The 19237-nt window shown below is 39.7% G+C and overlaps 1 protein-coding gene and 1 long non-coding RNA gene across 5 annotated transcripts in view; one reads left to right on the plus strand and one right to left on the minus strand.

Moving 5' to 3' along the window:
* Window positions 1–58: 58 nt before the first annotated feature.
* Window positions 59–6074, minus strand: LOC115340300. The gene is made up of 3 exons (XR_003923008.2): window positions 3403–6074; window positions 3095–3173; window positions 59–1901 (listed from the first exon to the last, which is right to left on the minus strand). It is a non-coding gene; the product is annotated as an uncharacterized LOC115340300 (long non-coding RNA).
* A 250-nt stretch (window positions 6075–6324) lies between these two features.
* Window positions 6325–19237, plus strand: part of ESCO1 (establishment of sister chromatid cohesion N-acetyltransferase 1) — a 35151-nt gene continuing 22238 nt past the window's right edge. For 3 of the 4 annotated variants that reach the window (XR_003923058.2, XM_030012081.1, XM_041122845.1), the window contains exons 1-7: window positions 6325–6449; window positions 9122–9225; window positions 9430–9628; window positions 10200–11553; window positions 12206–12317; window positions 13661–13724; window positions 15985–16099. Coding sequence is in view for 3 of the 4 variants with exons in the window: in XM_030012081.1 (XP_029867941.1) it covers window positions 9432–9628; window positions 10200–11553; window positions 12206–12317; window positions 13661–13724; window positions 15985–16099 (1842 nt within the window). In the remaining variant the exon portion in view is untranslated. Of the gene's footprint in view, window positions 6450–6969; window positions 7079–9121; window positions 9226–9429; window positions 9629–10199; window positions 11554–12205; window positions 12318–13660; window positions 13725–15984; window positions 16100–19237 lie in introns of all 4 variants that reach the window. The other variant, XM_041122844.1, reaches the window with a different exon arrangement.

Genomic DNA, 19237 nt, shown 5'->3' on the forward strand with positions numbered 1-19237 from the left:
TTCATTTAGGTCTAATCCCATATACAAATCCCCATGAAACATTCCTCTTTAAAGCTACGTCTAGCAAATGTCTACAAAGTTGTTGTTTTTCCCCCAAATGTAGAGTGTTCTTCCTTACACCTCATTAGGGAAAATGCATTGTTCAAAGCACAGTGTCCAAAGTGGCAACAATCAAATTTTACTATGGATATCTTCAAGCTTTCCCAATCAGATTTTCTGAAACATATAATATAGACACATCGGTTCTTGCAGGGGACACACAGGCTAGCAACAAGTGCCATAAACATTTTTGCTATGGGATATCTTTGTACCTTGCACACAGTTTCACCAGTGAGCCAAAATCCAGAATTTTCCCTCTATTCAAAACAGTATGAATTCATAGGGTCTTTATTTGGCTTTACATGCGATTGGAGTATCCAGACAGCAACAGGGATATGAAATGTTGGAGGTGGGAGAAAATCGTTAGTTATCAATGTACTCATTACTGGAAAGATGGAGTATAATGAAAATGAAATTCCAAGTCACAAAGGTTGCAGACAGCTCTTAAAGAAAACTTTCTTCCTAGTTCAGAATCACACCGTAGTTGAAGTTGGAGGGGACCTCTAGAGATTGTCTAGTCCGATCCCTCTGCTCAAAACAGGACATATTACATACGTGCTCCAGAACATCCACCTCTTCTCAATTTGCTCTTGCGAGTCAATGCAAGGTACTGTTCTTTTTATCTATGAGGCCTTTGGATACCCAAGAGCCATCTGTGACCTTAGCTGTCTTAGTACCAGATCATAAAGACCAAGATTTTAAGTTGTAGTTTATTATGTCAACTCTTGGCAAACAGAAAACCTGAAAATTTCAAATAGAAAAATATGGTTCTATGAATGCAGAGAAACTAACCCATGGTATATATTTCACACTGAACAGAAGAAGGATTAATGCTCTTTTTAGAAACCAAGACATCTAACAGCACAGTTTACCAGACTTAGCAGAATGGGCTATGGAGGACAGTCTACAACTCTACAGGAGCTGGTGTCAAGAAAATGTCAAACCACTGGTCACTCCAGGCAGGTCAACATGGTCCTGTCAATATGGCATCGAGTGTCACACTTCAGGCATCAACATGCTGATTGTAGCAGAGCGCGATCACTCCGAGGCCTAGACTGACCATTACAGAGATTGGAAAACGGCTCCCTTTTCAAGAATTCCTCCCCAGATGTGGTTTAGGAAGCTTCTCCTTACCTCTTCCCTGCTGCAGGTTGCCATTTCCAACTGAGATCTAGTAGTCAACTGTTTCAGCCCTTCAAGTCAACAGAATGGAGCAGCTTGCTTAGCAGTTCCCAAATGAACGGGCCCCTTCCGTTTTTTCTGTAATTGTCTGAGCCCCTATGCACCACTCACATATCCACTGTCTGGCCTGGCCCCAAGTCTCTGCACACCAGCTGCCAGCCTTTCCTCCAGATATAGCTTTCTACAGTCCTTTCTATCCCTGCTCCCCTCATCCCCTCAAAAAATCTCACATTCAGCATGTGAGCAAACTGGACAAGTCCCAGCCCATTTTTTTTTCTGCCTCCCTGCAAAAAGAAAAACACCAAAGCAAAAAAAAAAATTGCTCCAATTCCTCCCCCCCCTCCATTTTCAACATCGGCCCCCTCCTTTCTTGGCAAGATCCCCTCTAAAGCTCTTTAAATCCAGGCAGTCAAGGCGCCCTCCAACCCCTGTTGTCCCACATGTCATCTACACAGGAATTTCATAGAGGAACTGCCTCTTTCACCTACAACTCCTACAGCTACCTGGCTCATGCCAATGACTCAGACCTGCCAGGAAGAGGACTTTAGCCCTGCACGTGGTGCTCATGAGCAAGGACACCATGCTCTCCCTGGGCCGCTTCAGCTCAATGCACCATCACCCTGCGAAAAAAAGAGGAAACATTCGTTCCCCGAGTCACCGAGTTGCTATCACGCACAGGCACCCTTCAGCCTGAGCCACATGCTGTAGTTCTCATCCCAGGATGCCAGCTGGTCAAAAAGAGCCTTAGAATGCTCAAGGCAATGAAGAAGAGGAAGGTATAAAAAGCTTAAGAGAATCACACATGCTGGATCCACTCCCCACAATAAGCTGGTGGTGCTTCTTACCAACCAGTAAAATAACTCCTGCAGCCAATCTGCTGTAGAATATCCTAGCCATAGGTTTTTTTAAAATTTTAATTCCAACAGAAGAGAAGGGAAAATTCTGCCAAATGCACTAGCACCCACAACAGCCAGCAGTTCTCACTGGCAAACATCTCTTCCTCTGAGGGATCCCATTTTCCTGCCTCTTTCTTTCTACTGGAGATGCAAAAATCAGCCTCTTCCTTCTTCGCAGATGAGGATAGAGGAACTTTTTGAATCTGCAGAATGGATAGAAATCAGGGCCCTAAGCTGTCTCAGCTGCTCCTCCAGTTCCTTAAAGATTCTATATATTTAGTGATTAGAAAACTGCTAGTTTAAATCAGCTTCACATGTGGCCTTAGCTAGCCTGTCTGAGGCATTCTTCTGATGCACTATGAGTGCCTGCAGGGTTAATTACAGCTGAGAGGTTTAAGCAGCTACTGCCTCTTGGTTGTCAGTCACCACCTTCTTGCTCAGATGAGATGTCTGATAAGCAGTAGGACAGGCTGGGAGTGTGTGAGCATGTCAAATGAGGCTGCAAGATCTGTGTGCTAGCAGGACTGCTGTGATTGAGCTTGGGATCAAGAGCTCAATCCTGTAACTACCTAGACCGCCCTAAGGCTGGAGTTTCACAAGCAGCTGCCAATGTTAACAGCTCCCTCATGCCAAAAGGGGAAGGTTTGCTCTCTCTTCTCCCCTGCCTTTTCTTATCCTCTCTGATTCCAGTCCTGTGGTCCTCCACCCTTCTTGCCCTGGCAGAATATGATCCAGTTTTCCCACTGGGTTATTTTTTTGCCAGCTCAGTAACTTAAATTTGCTTGCCTAGAGGGGTCCCTCAGGTGCTAGAGAGAGGGTGGCTATGAGGTAAGGAGTTGGAGCTCACTGCTGACAGTAGGGAAAGAAAGTGGACGAAATAGTGGGAGAGGCTTCCCCTTTTTGGTGACATCTCTTACACAGGGTCACTGCATCTCCCGAAGCTGCAGCCCAACAGGATACTCTCTGATGATCCATGCATCAGCTGTGTTATTGCTCCTGTGAAAAAAGGCATAACCTATAAGCCAGTCATTTTTCACTTAGCTTAAGTCCAGAGGCACTCCAGCACTATTACAATAGTGGTAAACAAGGCTAAATTAACACAAAATCCTCTTGGGGTTAAATCTGTCCTATCCACATACTCCACCTGTGCAAATGTTCCTCCTCCCTCCCCAGGTCCCCTACTTCTACAGCAAATCCGTGCCCAAGCACTCCTGTTCATAATCACCACAACTTCTGAGAGTGAATTTCTGTAAAGTTTGTGTTCTTTCAGCAAAGTGACATTTGCTAGCAAGTTCACGCTGACATCAGTGCTTCAAAATGCTGCCACCTTCTGTGGAAAACTGGAAATTTACTCATCTTCTATCCCATTAATTGAGTTTTTCAAAGTTTTGGAATTTAATGCTTTATAAGAATGCCTGCTTCTTTACTACTTCCCTGCTGTACAGTAAATTACTATTCCACAGAAGACTGTGAGAAAATCTAGCTTTACTTGCTTCATGTTCCTAAGAAAGAGGGATGGGAAAACATCACGTTAAATTTACAAAGTTAGCAATAACATAAAGAAATGCTTTTATCATCCTCCGGGAAATTTACAGGCAACCCAGTGATTAAAGTATCCTTCATGTGGAAAGTATTCTGCAGGTTACTGTAGGAGAGCAGGAGACCACATGTTGCTGTGTTCACTGTAAAGTCACAGCAGATTACTGTGCATTAGAGAGGAGCTGTTATAGGGAGTTATAAATAACATTTCCTCCTATCAGCTTATTAAAAAACTGCAGCTGCTGAAAATTTCCATTTGTCTAGGACAAACTGTGCTTCAATTTAGTGTGTCCAGAAAGAGGACTTATCAAGGAAGGCAGTTAATAAAAGAGACAAAAAAAAATTTACAGGCAGAACAAAATATCTCCAGGTAATTTGATCCATATAAAAAAAAGTTTACCCTATTCAGCAACTTGCCTGCAATTTCCAACAACTGACCCCATAAATGTAATAGCTATAGAAATCAATAAAATGTTTGGAAGATTATAAAAAAGGCCTAAAAAGTTTATTAAAAAATCAAAATAACCACTTTTTAAATACTTCAAACCTTAACAAAAGATTATTTGCAGACTGTTTACACTGTGTGGCTTCCAAGTACTAAAATACTTGTGTGGTCTGTCTGTTAGATCAGCAAACTGCAGCCAGAAATCTGTACAGGAAATCAGAAGTCTCTGGGAGAAACCCTGTCACATGCTGCCATTCAAAAACTTTTCTTCTAACATCTTTCACAGTCATTTACTGGTTGGCAAATACCAAGGTTCACCATGCTGTTCTCCAGTCATTCTGATACAGTGATGTATACGCATCACTATGTAAATTTACAGCCAAATAAACTGAGATTGTGTCTATATTAGCAAGTATAACATACTGATAAGAGTGGGTATGCACAGCAAAGCTACTTAATGTTGAGATCCTGATACACATACTATATGCATTTCAGGTAGGATGTACTTCAGGTCAGCCCTAGCCTAGTAATATGGATGGAGTGCACTAGGTACACATGACGTATCTCTACATCAATATTCCAGTTAGGATCAGCAGCGCACTTTTGAAGGAAACCTTCTAACTGCTCCCACTTGGCATGCAGGGTCTTGCAGTGTGCATAATGGATTCCTTCTGAAGGAAACCAAGCCAACAGATACATCCCCAGAACATACCCAATGCGGTCCAACCCTAGCAGTCACTGCATCCATAGGACTAGACTAAAGCTGGTCTGGACTGGCATGTCAGTGGTGTGGATGTCAGATCCTCAGCTCCCCTTCTTTCGCTCAGAACTTCTCTTACTTGCCAATGTAGGTATAGGCTCAGACACGGAAATATCCTGAGGCAATGAAGCCACAACGTAAGGCTAGATGAGGTACAAATCCATTACCCAGTGTAGTAAGGACAGAAATATCCCAGAGAATGGAAAAAAAAATCACAAATACATGGTTATGCTATAGAATGAGTTGTGAAACATGGTGCAGTACACAGCTTTTAAAAACGCTAGCTGGCATCTGCAGGGTTACTACCAAACTTAGGAAAGCAAACCTCACTGGACTCAAAAAGGCTGTGAACAGTGACTGAGTGAACTCATTGCTCTGGAGAGAGAAGTGGACACTGCACAGGACCAGGACACATCCAAAAAGCCTCTTTAGTCTCCGAGACACTGACAAGCACTCATCCTCCTTTTACGCTCAAGCAACATACATTGGCACAATGCTGCACCTGTGTTAAGGAGACTGACTGCTGTCTGTGCACCTAAAGCAAAGCTGATCAGCTGTAAATCCCCAGTAACCCCCAAATATATCTCTATATCCTTAGAGCTGTTTCCAAAGGTGGTGTTAAGAGTGGAGATCACTTCCAGTACAGCACCAAACCTATCTTTAGAAGGATTTCCAAACATATTTGCAAGAAGTGGCCCACAAACACTTAGGAAATGCTGCTGCGAGCACATGCTGCTGTAACACCACCATGACCAGGAAGTGTATGACTTGGGGAGATTTTTCACTTTGCATTTAGCTGTGACTGCCAGTCATGAGGTGTCACTGGCACACTGCAGGCCACCACGTAAGTCACTTCGTCACCACTGGCCTGTCAGCACGCGGTGCCGCTTTCCCCCTCGTTTTTGGCAAGCGAGGAGCCTAATGGCAGAGAGTGGGGCTTACCAACCAACCCCGGCCCAGGGCCGGGCCAGAGCAGGCTGAGCCACCGGGATAACGCCGCCAGGCCAGACGGGACGGGGGCAGCACTGAGGCGGTGAGGACAGACCTCCCGCCACACCGACGGTCCCCAAGGGCGGGCGGTGCGGCGGCCCCGGCGCACTTCCAGCCATTCCCCTCTCACAGGCCTTTCCCTCCGCGGCGCCCGCTGCGCATGCGCAAACGACATTGCGCCCGACACCCGCCGGAAGTGTCCCGTCTCCGGTGGGGGGAGGCTCGAGCGGCGGCGGGGGGGGGCGGGACGGGGCGGCCCCGTGCCCGGATGTGGGCAGGCTGGAGGCTCGGGCTCGCCGCCGCCGCTTCGCAGGGTGCGCGAGCCGCGCTGACCTCGACGCCGCAGCTGCGCGCGCCTCCGCTCCCCTACCCGGGCCCCGGCCCCGCGCGCGCGTGCGCGTCCCCCCCCCCCCCCGTCGCGCGCCTCCGCCCCGCCCCCTCCCTCTCCCCCCACCCCACCCCCCGCCCCGCCCGCAGCTGGCGAGCCGGGCGAGGAGGGCGGCTCGCGCTGCCGGCACGTCGCTGACACTCGCGCGAGGTAAGCGGCCGCCTCGCGCCGGTGGGGGGGGGGCACGGGGGGACGAGGAAGTTTGCCCCCGCCCCGCGTGCCAACGGCTTCTGTCAGCCTTTCGCCCCCCGCTCCGTGAGCGGTAGCCCGTCCTCGGGCGGAGAGGTGCCGTCTGCCCCCGCCTCGGGGCCGAAAGGCCGGCGTCTCCTCCTCGGGCCTGCCTCGCCGGCGGCGGCCCGAGCTCGGGCCTGCCTGCGGCCGCCGCTGTCTCCGCGATCGCGGTGGGAGTGAGCGGGCGATACCCTCTCGCCGACTGCTCGCGAGTGGGAGCTGGGGGGAGGGGGAGGGGGCGCGCCCTGCGGGATACGGCTGCTCCTCCGCAGCCCCCGCCGTGCCCCTCGGCGGCCCTTGCCGTGGCCTGAGGAACTCTCGGCCAGGTTTACGGGCTCCCTGCCAGGCCCTGCTCCAGAAGGGTTGTGACGGCGGGGCGCTGAGGCGGATGACACTGGGCCACGCTTGGAGGCCTTCCCTTTTCTTCCTTCCTCTTGAGTTCTGTCGTGGGGTCTCAGCCGGCAGCTAAGGCGTGGGGGCTGCGAGGTTCTGTCGCGGCCGTCACTGGGAGAGGCTCACGCGTGGGATCCCAGCGCCCTGTCAAGCAGGTGGGCCCCCAGTCTCAGCAGAGACCAAGGGCTCGCCCCTGCCTTAAGGACTTGAGGGTGTGGGAGCTGGTGCTTCTGTTTTTCCTCTACTTCGTGCACCAAAACCTTTGATTGTTGAGTAGTTGTTCTTGTACTTCTGTGTCTTCCCTTCTTTCCATAATCTGGCTTTTACTAGAGCGGACTTCTTCAGGGCAGAAACTGCCAGTTCTTGAATGTCTGGAAAAGTCCTTGCTCTGCTGTGCAAAGTATTAGTAGGAAAGCAATGACTGTTAAAGAGCTGGTTCTCTTTGTGGGAGGAGAGTGTACTTGTCAGTGTCCTGAGAGGCAATACCGGTGAGGGAAGGATTATATTTTCTGTTTTGTACTTGAAAGTCTTTCCTGAGTATGCCATGTCATGTGGCCGAGAGTGACAGTGATGTCTGTGTATGTCTGGAAAAAGACCAAGAAGGTCTAGGTGTATACAGTATGTGTCATGGTGTTCTTAAATTCTGAATGGCAGTGTTGTGCTCTAAACTAAGAGAATATAAGACTGAAGACTTATTCAGCAACTAGAGCTGTTATTTTCAGGGTGAGTGGCTATACTGCAGCTCTGATGGATAATCTTTGACTAGTGGAAACCCGTAGGCTTGCTAAGTGTCATGGAGCTCATGAGCTATTGGAAGTAAGGCATACAAATTCTGTTACTGGTTCCTTAGGGAGAGACGTGGAAATAGCACCATGAAAAGTGCTATTAGAGATTTCTTCCCTGGATAGAATTAAAAAAACATATCTCGAATATGATTCACTGGTCATGCAGCTTCTTTAAAGGAGCAAGTCAGAAGACAGCACTGTTGCTTGGAATTTGAGCATTATCAGTCTTACATGGTTAGAAGTGTCTTCATAAAAAAGTGGATAAATGAAAATGAGTTTAAGGACAATTTAAAGTCTGAAAGAAAAGAAAAAGTACAGCTCTAATTTTTCCTTTTATATAGTGAGTAAATAATAAAAAGAGCATAATGTAAGTATCTTTCAAATTGTTAGAGAAAGACATGCATTTGTCAATACTGGAAGGCTTAATGTAGTTGTAATAAAATGAAAGTATCTGGTCTGTCTGGTACAACTGGTAACTTAAAGTTCCTTTTGACCTTAACATCTATCAAATTAACATCAGATTAGCTAAGGTTTGAAAAGTAATATAATTTTGTTACAGAAATATAATCTCTTTGTCAGTCTGTCAATGGCAAAAATAGATAATTCTTGACCTAAAAAGGTGATATGAAAGTTCTGAGCACTGAGTCTTCCAGTAAACTTAATTTTGAAAAGATATTAGTGAAACTTTGCTGAACAATTATTACTTATGCTATAATACAAAAACAGTGTCTTTGAATAAGAGAACTTAAAAGTTTCAGAAGCACAAATAGATGTGAAAGGTATGATCAACTGAATCTGTGAAGACCTTTTACTGAGGATCTCTGCTAGTATTCAGACTCTTGTGCAGATTAACTTCTGCATCGTTAACACCATTCCAGCTCTCCTGAAGACATCATCTTTAACTGCCCAAGGCAAATGTCTCAAATAATGCTACTTTCTAAGCTTTCTGTCTCTGATTTGTAGCTTAAGTCATATTAGAGAGAACAGTTATAGGTGGCTGCTGATGTCTATGAAGTTCTGTAGTAGCAGCCACAAAACTTAGTAGAGCCTAATGGATTTATTCACTGTTGCTGTGAGGCACAGGGTTGACAGCAGGCCCACTTTTTCGTGGGCTGTGAAAGAGAGCAGCATACTATTTTCTGGAAAAATGCAAAAGGCTGAGAAACTTCCTTTCAAATGGTACTATTATTTGCCACCTTTCAAAAGGTAAAAGGGTAATGCTTAAGACAGCAAAATGCCAAAAATTGTTGGATATGGAAATAAAATTTGTAGGGTTTTGGTTTTTTTTTTTAAATTGATGATCAAAGAAACTTTAAAGTTAAGCATTATTTGAAGGGATGAAGAGGGTGGGAATGCCAAATTCAAAGTCTGAGAAGGAAGTTAATAAAGTGCTTTATTTTATATTCTTCATAGGTGGCATGAAACGTCCTGTTCGTAAGCATATACATAAGGAATGCTCTTGGCACACCTTGATAAGTTACTTTGGCCTAAACATCGATTACCTCTTGTAAAAACCTGTAAGTAAAATAAATGTAATTTGATTTGAGATTGCTTTGATGTTTTGCTTTCTGATCACAGTTAGCGTGATTGGCCTCTAAAAGGAAAAGTGAGTATCAGTTACCTTATTTTGTAAAACAGGCAAATCTTCGGTCATATTAACTGACAAGGTAACAACAGTTGACAAAGACTCTAAAAGCTGAATCAATTATTGTGTTTTACAGAAATGGCAGCTCAGAAAAGGAAGTCTATGTTAGTAGAGCCTTCTGCCAAACGTCCAAAGCTGGACAAGAACAGCAAACTGTCATCAGCGAAGAAGGAAAAAGAGGTGTCAGATACAAAACATGTCTCAAATAAATCAAAGCCAAATCGGTGCGCAGTGCAGGAGAAAACTGTACTCAAAACCTCTGTCAAATCAAACAGGTCAGTGACAAAAAAAAAAAAAAGTAATTTTTCTAGGTTATCTTAATAGACTAAAGTAGTGCAGACACAATCTAAGCAGAATGAATTTGAGTTAAATATACAGCTAAATAGTACTAGTGTGAAGATCAGGCTTAAATCATTAAGTATGGTATCTGCTACATAATCTTTTTCTGGAACCATGTTAGTGTCTTGAAATCCAGAAAGACTTCCTCCAAAAAAGTTTCTGAAGTAAAAATAAATCTAATACTATATAAGCTAATACTTCATTTGAAAGCCACAAGTGTCAACAATTAAAAACTGCTAGAGATGTTAAAAAGCATTCATCTGGGGTTCATAGTTCAGTCTTGCCATGCATAAAAAACATTAAGTACTACACTTAAGAGTATCCGGGTGGAAGTGAAGTCTTTTTAGAATGATTCTAGAGAAAATTATTCTAAAAGTTGAGTGTGTAAGATCTAGTCTTTTAAAAAAAGAAAAGAAAAAAAAAGGCAGAGGTTAGTAGGAATGAGAAGAGTCTTATGACAAATTCTGCTTTCTGGATGCTGAAAAAATAATTATTTGAATCTTTCAGTGACAACACCAATGAACCTGAACTAGGAACGCGCATGACTACAAGATCATCAGGATTCAACTCGGATAATAAACCAATACCTGACAAAAAGGTCCAACAGCAGCCTAAATCTACAAAAAATAAGGAGGTATGCCAGAAGAAATCCATGCAAGAAGTCCCTAAGTCAAAATGCATAATTGTGCCACATGAGCCAGCAGTAATGAGGAGATCACAGAGACTGCAACAGTTAACACATTTACATGTACCAGCAAGATCCCTGCGCAACAGAGAAGTTAAAGAAGAAAAAGCATTGGAAGTTAAACAAAGTAGCCAGGCAAAGAGACCCACTCACAGTGTTGCAGCAGCAGTACTTAAATCTGCTGGAGAGGGAATGGAACAGAAAAACACAAAAATAAAACCAAACAATACAAATGAGGATAAAGAAATACATGTAGAAGTGACCAGCTCTCTGAAAGAGAAAAAATGTAAAGTAGACAATAAAAATGGTAATTCCAACAGCCTTCAACACAACCTTCAAGGGTCATCATTGTGTCCTGATGAGAGTCTTGAGGAAGTTAAGAAAGACCAAACAGGCCCTGTATCTCCTATTCCTAGCAACAAGAAGAAAGTGGAAACAGATTCTCTTAAGCCAAATTCTAAGACGGAAAAGCAACAAATGCATCAGAATGTAAAAAACAGTACAAAAACAAAAAAGATTTCACAGCCATCTGTAAGTGAAACAAATGTGGCTGATCAACCAGAGAATGATGCAAAATCCAAAAGAGTAAGCATCCTTGAACTTTGTGAAGAAATCGCAGGTGAGATTGAGTCAGATACAGTAGAGGTGAAAAAAGATTCCCCTAATGCTGAGTATAGAAAAACAGAAGAAAAGCATGCTGAAATACCACTTCAACAAAGTGAAATGCTTACTCAGAAAGAACCTAGTCAAAGTACTCAATGCAAACGTTTTTTCCCTAGCAAAAAAGGAATGCCTGTCAAATGCACTCTGAATGGTAGAAATAACTCCTCAAACAAAAACTCTAAATGGACCAAAATTAAATTACTGAAAGCTAGTAACATGAAACAAAGTAACTTAAATTCTGCAAATGCCCTCAAGCTTTCTTTGTTAAAAGATTACCCTGAAGTTTCAGAGGCAAGTCAAATAGCTGCAGAAGCAGAGCTTTTAAAGGCACAAGGCAAGCTGTCAATAACAGGACTCTCTGAGAATGAAAGTGCAACTTGTGTGCAGGAGAAATCAGATCCTTTGTCTGAAAGAGCTGGAGCTAAAGAAATAAAACAGCCCACAAAGAGAGGTGCAGAAAATGGTTTGTTGAGTAATTTGACAAAACATTTATGTGAGCCAAGACCAGATGAGGTAAGTAATTTTAATTACAGTATATGGTGGGAGGGTGTTCGCAATCTGTTCTGTTTTCTGAGAATGCCATGCTCACAAAGTTTGTTTTAACAATTACTTTATTTTACAGTAACTTAAAATTTTCAAATGTATTAAAGATCCTTTACTGGTGTGTTGTCATAGATGGGATGATAGTAAGCTGGAAAATGAATCTGTTCCACCCTGCTGAGTTCTGTAGTTAACTAAATGTTGATCAATAAAATTTCCTGCTGGAGCCAGAGGTTGTACAGATTCATGTGGATGCTTTTTGATCACTTAAGCTTGCATAGCTGTTCTGTGCTGAAAAGGTGTATTAAAAGAAATGAGAGGGGAAAAAGGTGTTCTCTATCTGAATAAGCTTCTATTAAAATTTAGGATTTTAAGGACAAAGGTGTTCTATAGGAAGTATTTTACAAGGTTATATATAAAATGAAAAAGACTTTTTGCAAAATTAATACCACAAACTTCAATATGGACTAGCTAATCAATTGCATTTTGTTTGCTTGAAATAACATAGAAATCAGAAAACTGGTACTGTATTCGAGATGTTAATACTGAAGTTAACTCAGTGATTTTGTTAATAGGTTAGAGGCATTAAATAGCTTGTGTTTTTAATGTTTTCTGTTTTGTTTAGAACTTTCAATTACATTTGGAATCAAGTCTGGAAAGTTCTCCAGTAAAGTATGTTACAGCTTCTAAACCACCAAAACAATTAAAAAAAGAACCTGGAGAAAGTGAACCTCAAGGTAACTGTTTACTACTAATTTTTCTTCTGACCAGTTATATGGGAAGCATACGTCTTCCTTTCAGAGGAGTGCTTTACAGAATAAGGTACAGTTGGTGCAGAACTAAACTTCTGAGGTTGGAACTGTTCACCAGGGTTTTCATATTTCTTTGTGTGTCACACCCATGGCCACTTTAGTAGCAGCAAACGTCCTTTTATCTCTGGGCTGTGTATTGGGAGGGGTGTCTGGTTTTTTACGCAGCGCTGATTTTAGTGCATCTTTGTGCTTTATGCATGAATATTTTAATGCTTAAATATGCTCCATTCGAGTAAAAGTGAAGTAACAACTTTTAAAACAAACAAACAGAAAAAACCCAACCAAATCCTTTCCTTTTCCATGTAATAAAGTAGTAAAACTTCCACATTTCAATTGGGTTCTTCTCTTGGATCGGTTTCTCTTGAGGATTCTCTGTTGGTTACCGCTTCCTTTGTATAAGTATCTGCACTTCTTTCTGCTAAATTGTTCTACTTGATCTTGATCAAATTATTGACTGAGTAATCCCTCTCCTGTTTTTATTACGTAGTCTTCACTTCAGCCTGTGAATGCATTTTGTCAAACCTTATGATGAGCATGATGTGAATATTTTGACTCAAGTACATTTGATTAAGAAATATTATCAATGGATCACTATCATGTCTCTTCATTAACTTCCCTCTTGATATTTCATCCTTTTGCTTTTGAGTTTTTGGGTTGTTGGGGTTTTTGTTTTGGTTTGGGTTTTGGTTTTGTTTGGGGTTATTTTGTTTTGGTTTTTTTTTAATCTGAACCTGATTTTGAGTGCACTGTTTAACTATTTAGGTTTACTAACTAGTTTTTTTTCCTGCCATTGTAGGGTATTTTTGAAGGGCAAAATATTCCATCTGTACTGTTAGAGAATGTAAAAAATGTTTTTTCTTTCTTTTGCTATTCTTAATTGTTTCTTCTCCTTAAGTGTTATAAAACACACCTCGGATGGGGGCATACTATACATTTATGATTCTAATACTATGCATAGAGCTATTTATATGGGTGTTGGTATAAACAGATTTAAACTCCCATGTAGTTTCACTACTGGCTTTGTTTAGCTGCTGGCAAACTGCTCTGCAGAACTGCTGTGGAAACATTGAAGAAAATTCCATATTTTTTTAAGTATATGTGGAGGAATATCTGAATAATGCTTCAAGGTTGCGTCTTTTTTTATTAGCCACAAACAAATTGCAACATTGTCTTGAATATGTTTTTACAAATCACAATTTGTGTACCTCAGATTTCCTTTGTAACTAAAAACTTTTTATAATGAGGTTATTATCTTTGATTAATTGTAGGTTTGGCTCCCAAGCAGTTGACACATACTTCATTTACGAATCAAACTTCTGAAACTGAGAACAGGTATAGTATTTCATATATTATGAAATTACAGTAACCTTCTGTAGAGTTATGAGAGGTTTTATTATAAGACTAACTGTTCTATTGTCTCTCAGCCTCAACATTCAGTTTCAAATAAGTTGTCCTTTATAAAAATAGACTTTCAATTTACCCAGTTATTAAGGGATGTTTTTATTTTGTTAAGAAAATTATTAAGCAAGATATTTGTTAACTACACATTTATTTTAAAAAGTAGAATTTAACAGAGTTGGGAAAACATTTCTAATGGTCTTTTCCTCAAATCAGATGATAATGAGAGAGTATGGGAAAGGTTTACCACATGATTTTCACTTACCGAATGACTTCACTTACTTCTGGAAGAGTGTTCAAATCCTTAAATTATGGGAGTCTTGTACATATGAAATCTTTTTAGCTGGGGAAGAGTGGATTTAATTTGGGATTGTTTGTGACTGCTGTGAAATGAAGGTGTCAGCTGCCATAAAAAATGATTCTTGTTCTTATTACTATCTAAATTGTTCTTACTGCTAACTAAATTGTTCTTACTACTAACAGTTCAAATTTATGTTTTATCCTTGATCATGTTGACTCTTGTAGTTTTTGAACAATTCTGACATAGTTTCTGGTTTTATCCAATTACAAGCTAAAGATAATAATTCAATAATTTCTTCGTACCTGATATCTTGAACAGCAACATAGTTGGCACAGTGGTTAGTATATTGATACTGTTTTCTATATTCATAATGGAGACAAGAAGAAATGATGCAGTTCATTTTCAGTACATCTATCTGAGGCCAGATTAACAATTCTGGCTAACCAGCCCTTTTGTATGTGTTAAAAAACTCTACTACTATGGAATTTCACAGAAGATGGGTGGTAAGGTAGACGTAAAACTAGTTAAATGAATATTTTTAGATTTTTTCAATAAATATTACAATAACTTTGATTTCTCATATTTTTATTCTCAACTGCCAAACAGCTTTATGGTATCTAATCACATTTATTAACTTTATTAGCTGAACGAGCCCATATTGATTTACTATTATTTGTATTTATATATTTCTTGTGAGAGCTTTCTTACCCTGCTTTCCATAGGCTATCCAAGATTTAAGCCATCATTCTTTCTGTGGTACTCCTAGCACAACATAGAGTAATGTACATATCTACAGTGTAGCTCTCTTTAGGGCTTTGTAAGAAAAGGTTGCAGTGGGAAAAGGCAAACCTTGAAGTAGCTACTTAATGCAAAGGGCACATGACAGGAATAAAAAAATTAGCTCTGTTTTAGCACAAAAAATGCTGTTTTAAAAAGGTCTGGCAAGAGTTTTTCTTTTTGAAAAGTTACTGAATTTTGAATATTCAGTAATATTTTGAAATTCTGAATATTTTGAAAAATACTGAATTTGAAAATCACTGAACTAACCTGCTACGTGTACTACAGCAGCTGCTACAATTAAGTGTTTGGCCCTATATCCTAAGTTTGGTAAGAAACAGAAAATATGTAAAAACCTAGTTGAAGTATGAGTATTTTTGTGTGTGTTTTGCTTTGGTGATCTCCACAAGTGTTATCCAAACCTGGAATTAATGTTGTTTTTCTCCTGAATATAGTATCAAGTTCATAGAATAACTTTGTTGTTGATGTATTATAGTATTTTCCAGTGTTTCTTTCAGTCGTGACAAGAGAAAACTTAAACAGAGTAAGAGATTCCAGTGATATCCATCCATTTATTCCTCAGGTCCTCTTTTCCCTCCCTTCACTGCCAGTCATTAGAAGAGAATAACTTTAAACTGAATTTAAGAGATTTATGACATCTGTTTTATATTGCCCACTTATGTTTGTGGGAATATTTACATGGTCTGCTTTAGCAGCCTGATGTATGATACCTAGAACTAGAAACCTAAACTTTAAGTAGGAAATATGTAGCATTAGGGACCATCAGTCATGCTCTGAAAATGCCTCAGCTAAATGCTTGTGTTAATGGTTGTGACTAACCTACCCCACTTGATTATAAATTTAATATTGTAATTTTTTTATTAAAAATATCTTGTGATTAGGCTAATCACAAACTGGGTTTTTTGGTTAATCCTTTTATTTCCTTATTTTTCCATTTGAATTACAAATTAAAATATATAGAACTGTGTTTTGGGTAGTTAACTTGGGTTTGCTTCTCATTAAAGTTTAGCTGTACTAATCATGATGGCTTTGAGTATCTAGGATGACATGTATAAGCAGTCCCTTTTTTAACATGAAATATATTTATATTTCAAGGGTTCCATTGTCAAATCCTTCATTAGCATCAAAATGCAGTAACTTCCTACCATCTGAGGAACATATTCAGAAGCTAAAAGAAGCAGGAAAAGATGGTGATAAGCAGCTGATCATAGTAAGTAATACCTTTTTAGTGAGGCTTATAGCTTCTTGAAGAAATTACTTTTGAATTTGCACTGCTGTGTTTTTATGAACTTGTCTAAAAATCATTACTTATACATACTACTATTACCATTGTAAATGATTGCAAAAGTAGAACCTGTACTAGATTGTTATTCAATGTTGATGGAAAAATGGTGGCAGACAAACTTAACATTTAAAGCTGATTCTTATTAGAACAAATTTCTGCGTTTTTTTAATAGAATGGCTATTCAGTAAAAATACAGTTGTTTTAGGGAGAATGAATTTGCCTTTGCTTATGTGCAAAATCTTTCTTAAAATTTCAGAATTATAGGGGGAGGTGCATCTGGCAGATTGTGTGGAAAAAATAATATCAACAGATTTATTCCTCCATCATTCAAATGTCCGTTGTTCTGAGACAAAGATTTTCCTGTGGATGCGCTCATTTTCACCATAATATTTAAGCAGCAATACTAGTTTGGTTATTTGTTCTTACCCTTTTTGCTATTGGCTACCAAATGCAGGTTATCTCTTTTAAAATAAGAAAATGCACAATGAGAAGGAAGAGAGTGGCACACAGTCGTTTTTCTATCTTGTAGAATCACACAACTTGATAGTGAAACAATTGGAGGTTTTGGTTGTGTTTCATTTTGTGTTTTTAATAATTCACACATGGGATAATCCTTGAGAAATGAAAGGCTGGAGCTGGGAAGCTACAGAGAGAGAGGAATCCAGGCCATTAGGAAGGAGGACTTTGTAGTAAGCTTCTTATGAAATTACCCCTCTCACATATATCACTGGTGATCTTGCTAAACTGCAATTTTTTAATGTAACACATGGATTATACACATGAAATACTAACTAAAATAGAACCAGGTGAATTCTGAACACTATCTTGTCGCCATGCTGAAATATTTTAAAATCAGAACTTCTGAGAACTAAATTGATAAACATATCCTTGACTTGCCTAAAGTGATACAAATCTAGGCACTTGAATGCCCAGTCACAGGGTGATAAAAGAACCATATCTAACGTTTAAAAGTATTTCAGCTATTGCCTGTTTAAAACTCATTTTACCAACAGAGTTAAAATGCATTATTAAATATCTTGACTATATTAAAAGGACTATAAGAATATTCCTTTTCATTTCGGTAAAGCTAACTTAATTTTTGCTCATACAGTAATACAACTTGACTGAAGAGTTGCTAGGATCTTTGACAAGAAGACATACAGAACTTTCTGCTTAGCTACTGAGGAGAGAGGTTGTGTAGTTCTCCTCCGCAGTATTCATACAAAGAGATTTTTTGCAACTTATTGACTATGCTGGTAGTATTCGTGTTTTCAGCCCAAATTAGGAGAGTAATATTTTTTCCCCTTGGTATTCAACAGTAAAATTTTTAAGTTATTCACCTAGCAAAATTTTAGAATATAAAGAATGGGTCGTCAATGAAGAACACTAGGGAAAATGGGGGAGACCTAGTTTCTTGTTTTCTGTGTGCATTTCTGGAAAATGCAAGAGTGCACTGTATTTCATTTTTACATGTGAAAATAACAGCTTCATAATATCTAATATATTTCAGCACTTCATACAAATCTAATTCACTTTGACTTCATTGAGTTCAGAGTAGGCTTTTTGTTGTGTTGAAAGGGCATTTTGGTAATGGCTGTAGTTCATGTTATCAAGAGAGCATTAGGTAAGGTATTGCTCTGTTATTCTTTTACCTGGGGAAAAACTGCGTTTAGCATTGTCAAAACATATAGAGGAATCCAAATATTTGTTAAGCCATTTTGTAAAATACTATTCTTGACATTAGTTACTGTGGAGACGAGACATAGTTATGTCCAGAATAGTTTGTGCTAGCATCTGGAGGGCAAAAATTGCTAAATGTGACTTCTAAAGTACCAGACTTTGCTTGTACAAATACTCAAAAGATTGTGGATTAAATGCACGTAATACAATAAGGTGCCTTTTGTAATTAATAGTTTTGTGTGCAAAACAGTGGTGAATTTCTTAAATATGGATTCTGAATGGCTGGGGTTTTTTTGTTTTTGTTTTTTTTTTTTTAGGAAATATTTTCAAAGGTGTTTATGTACTTCTGTAATGATCCTCTGAGAACAAAGAAAAGATTCATTTGGCTTAAAAGCTGTTCAGGTTGAAATTTCTGCTATACAGAGAGCAGTCTTACTACACACAGTCAAATCACTTAAATTAGCATTTATAGTGTCTGTAAAAAATTTCATAGTTAATAGCTAGAAATCATTTTTATTTCAAGTTTCTGGTGTGTTGTATTAAGAGAAGCAGTTTCATTATTCTTTACCTTGAGCAAAGTTGGGAAGTCATGCTTTTATTCTTAGCAAGGGACATTTAACTTGCACTTTGTTACACTTTTTAAAAAAAAAAATTAAATGCCTGAAAGGTGCAATTTTGGGCTCTCTACTGTGAGATCTGATTCTTTTGGAGATCCATCAAGCCAGTCCATCTTAATGTATTTACAGAATACTTCTTTCTTTTTGTAACTGAAGCGGAAAAAATAGCTGCGCTTAGTTTGACTCATCACATGATACACTATCTTTGTTTTGCTGGTTTTTTGCTATTGAATTTTCCTAGTCTTTTGTATTTAAGTTTGACATCTGTCCTTTTAATTGTCTTTACAGTATCTGAGGCTCAAAGTCTGGGATGTTACAATATTGTCTGTGTATTCTAACCTTTTCATTTTGCTGAGCTGTATTTAGAGAGGTGTTATGGTAAAACTAGTCTTTGTTTTCCACAATATGCTTTATTTATTTATATTTAATCCTTAAAGATGTATCTTACCCCATATGATTGCTATAATGAATAGATTGATTTTCTATTTTCTTAAGTAATACAGTCTTTAACAAACTTTAAGGCTATTTGACTGTAACAGTAGTAAAATAATAAAACTTCTGTTTGTAGAAGAAATATTTAGTAGCTGTACGCGCACCATTCTTTTTCTTGGTACACATCATCTAGTTATCTGAGCAGCTTTCAAACACAAAATTATCTTCATTTTGTCGAGGTACAACTAAGACAAAAGATGAGTTGTTTCTGTTTTCTTCGGATTTGCTTGCTGTCACACATCTTAAAAAGCAAGTCTCTTCAGAGTGTAGAACT

The sequence above is a fragment of the Aquila chrysaetos genome, chromosome 4 (genome assembly GCF_900496995.4).
Source record: "Aquila chrysaetos chrysaetos chromosome 4, bAquChr1.4, whole genome shotgun sequence".
Classification (NCBI taxonomy): domain Eukaryota; kingdom Metazoa; phylum Chordata; class Aves; order Accipitriformes; family Accipitridae; genus Aquila; species Aquila chrysaetos.